This window comes from Trichinella spiralis (assembly GCF_000181795.1).
Source record: "Trichinella spiralis strain ISS 195 chromosome Unknown Scfld1358, whole genome shotgun sequence".
Lineage (NCBI taxonomy): Eukaryota > Metazoa > Nematoda > Enoplea > Trichinellida > Trichinellidae > Trichinella > Trichinella spiralis.
Window position 1 is genome coordinate 4,208 of NW_003528297.1, and position 2,421 is coordinate 6,628.

At 34.0% G+C, this 2,421-nt stretch overlaps 1 protein-coding gene across 1 annotated transcript; it reads right to left on the reverse strand.

Annotated features, from left to right (window-relative positions):
- Window positions 1-1,918: 1,918 nt before the first annotated feature.
- Tsp_12641 (conserved hypothetical protein) lies at window positions 1,919-2,269 on the reverse strand. The gene has a single exon (XM_003369879.1). The coding sequence runs from the start codon at window positions 2,267-2,269 to the stop codon at window positions 1,919-1,921; it is 351 nt and encodes a 116-aa protein (XP_003369927.1).
- Between the last annotated feature and the right edge of the window lie 152 nt (window positions 2,270-2,421).

The window sequence follows — 2,421 nt, forward strand, 5'->3', positions numbered from 1 at the left end:
TATTGGTCGAAAGGTTTTAAAAACCAAAAAAAAAAATAATCCACAACACGCCCACGCAATTTTGGCCAATTGTGTGAAAAGAGCGAAGGTGAAGTGGGAAAAAGAGAGACGAACATTTGAATTGTGCGATGAGCGCCGTCGACGTGTTCAGCAGTACATTTTTGCATATTGGCGACGAAGTGTCACTTTACGCCGAAGGAAGCGACGGAACCAACGGTTTTCTTTCGACACTTGGGTAAGCAAAGTGAATGCAAAATGATAAAAAACAAAAAATATATATATTTCATAATTTCATTTATTCATATATTTCAATAATCAAATTGTTGAATTGTGTGGTATTTTCTTTTTCATTTTTTGCTTTTAATCCGAATGATGAACTCAGTGAAAATGATAATTAGGCATTTGTATCGAGCGCAGAGATTGAATCAATCTTCTTTTCTAGAACTAAACTGATTTCAGTTTCTATGTTTGTTTGTTTGTTTGTTTATTGTTTGCTAATTCTGTAAATAGCACACACACACACACACACACGAACATTATCTCAATCAAATGTTGCTGTACACTTTTTTCTCTTCTGCATCAGCATGAAATTCTTTCCGAAATTAAAATGCTCAATGTAATAGAAGAATAATGTTTACACATTTCTAATTGATGATGTTTTATCACTTCTCTTATTCAAATTCGAAGGAAACACTGTTTGTGAATTCGATGCACATTTCTATGTGTATTTATTTATTCAATCGAATCAGTAAATCCCATTTGTAACCAAAGTTCCTGCTTCCAACGCACACCGTGGCGTAGCTGTTGCTGAACAACACTGACCAGTTTTGATTTGACCAATATGCAAATTTTTTAAACCTTTCCATTTCCGGGCAGTGAATTGTGTTGTCGTGGCAATAAAAATACCACCGTTGTTGCAAAGTTCCAATTTTAATAACGATTTGATTTTTTTCTTTCTTTTTTTAACGATCACTTGGTAATTAACAATCTCACAATCTAGGTGAACAACCGTTTTTACATTTCACATCAATGCACAGTAGCGTTTAAAAATTTTTCACAAAACCGTGTCACGACATGAAATTACATTTGTGTTAACATCAAGTAACTTTTCTTGATGAATGACCAACCAGAATATAAAAAATAAACATGTTTTTTTTCTAAGATATTATTTCATTATTGAAAAAAAATTGTTCTACTTTCACGCAGATATGAACTTGATTGTCATTAACTGTTTTTTTTTATTTCAAAATAAAAACTCGGATAATTTTCAATTTCAGCCTGGTCGATGATCGTTGCGTCGTACGACCAGCGTTTGGAACGCCTGAAAATCCGCCGAAAAAATTCCGAGGTATTTTAATTTTTTTATTATTTTTATTTCTGTTTTGTTGTGTCTGCTTTTTCAACTGTGCAATGCATCATCATCATCACGTTGGCAACTTGCTTATGTTTTCTTTCTTTTTCTTTTGGACAAAGCTTGAAAGCGTGCATCTTTGATAGATTTTATTTTTTTTTGTGTTTTACACGTGTTCGTTTGGTGTTTCAATTGGCCGCTCAGCACAGATTCTTATCTATCTGAACAATGCTGAACGAAATTCATACTTTTGTATTTCAAAAAAAATTTTTTTTCAGTCAAGTAATAACAACAATTTTATGATAATGCTAATCAAGTTTATTTTCACTTTACGTGTGTAACAATTTTTTCTTTTTATTATACCACAAAATACATTTTTCACCATTTGCGTGGGCGGAAAATTAAAAAAATACAGTATACTCAGAGTTTGCAATTTCCTATGGTAAAACTGCCCGTTGATCGTTTGAATTATTTTACAATTTGAATTTGAAAAATTTCTCAACTTGAAACAATATTTTTTGCATTTTATATTTATTTTTTCTTTTTGCGTGCCTGCAGATTGTATTTTCAAAATATGTCCCGTACGACGGTATTCCGCCCAATTTCATTTCTGGGCAGAAGAGCGAATTCAAATTTTAAATAATTTGAGCTGTATGACATTGGACTAGATGATGCTACATAATGAGAATACCATTTATTCTGATATTTGATTACGGTTCCAGCAAGGTTGTTCAATTCTAAGATGATACTGATTTCTTTCCGTGTCGACGAAGCGGCGCATACATATCGATACCATTTTCTGCTCGCAATTGAGAGTTGCCTTGGACAAATTGTCCAATACGGCACTACGTTGCAGGTGATTGTAAATCTGAAATCGTGGATCATCCATATGTGACGGGAAAGTGGGACCTGAGCCATCTCAATTGTATCATGCCACCATCAGATATTTTGCGATATTGCCATAAGACAAGAGCGATGCAGATGGGTATCGCAACACGATGAAAGGTGACGCTGGATGCACGAGGCAATGACAGGCTCCTGCTTCACGGATGAAACAATTCTACAACCTT

Bases quoted from the DNA above. Each gene is read 5' to 3' on its own strand.
- Tsp_12641 (XM_003369879.1), bottom strand. From the start codon at position 2,269: ATGGCTCAGGTCCCACTTTCCCGTCACATATGGATGATCCACGATTTC.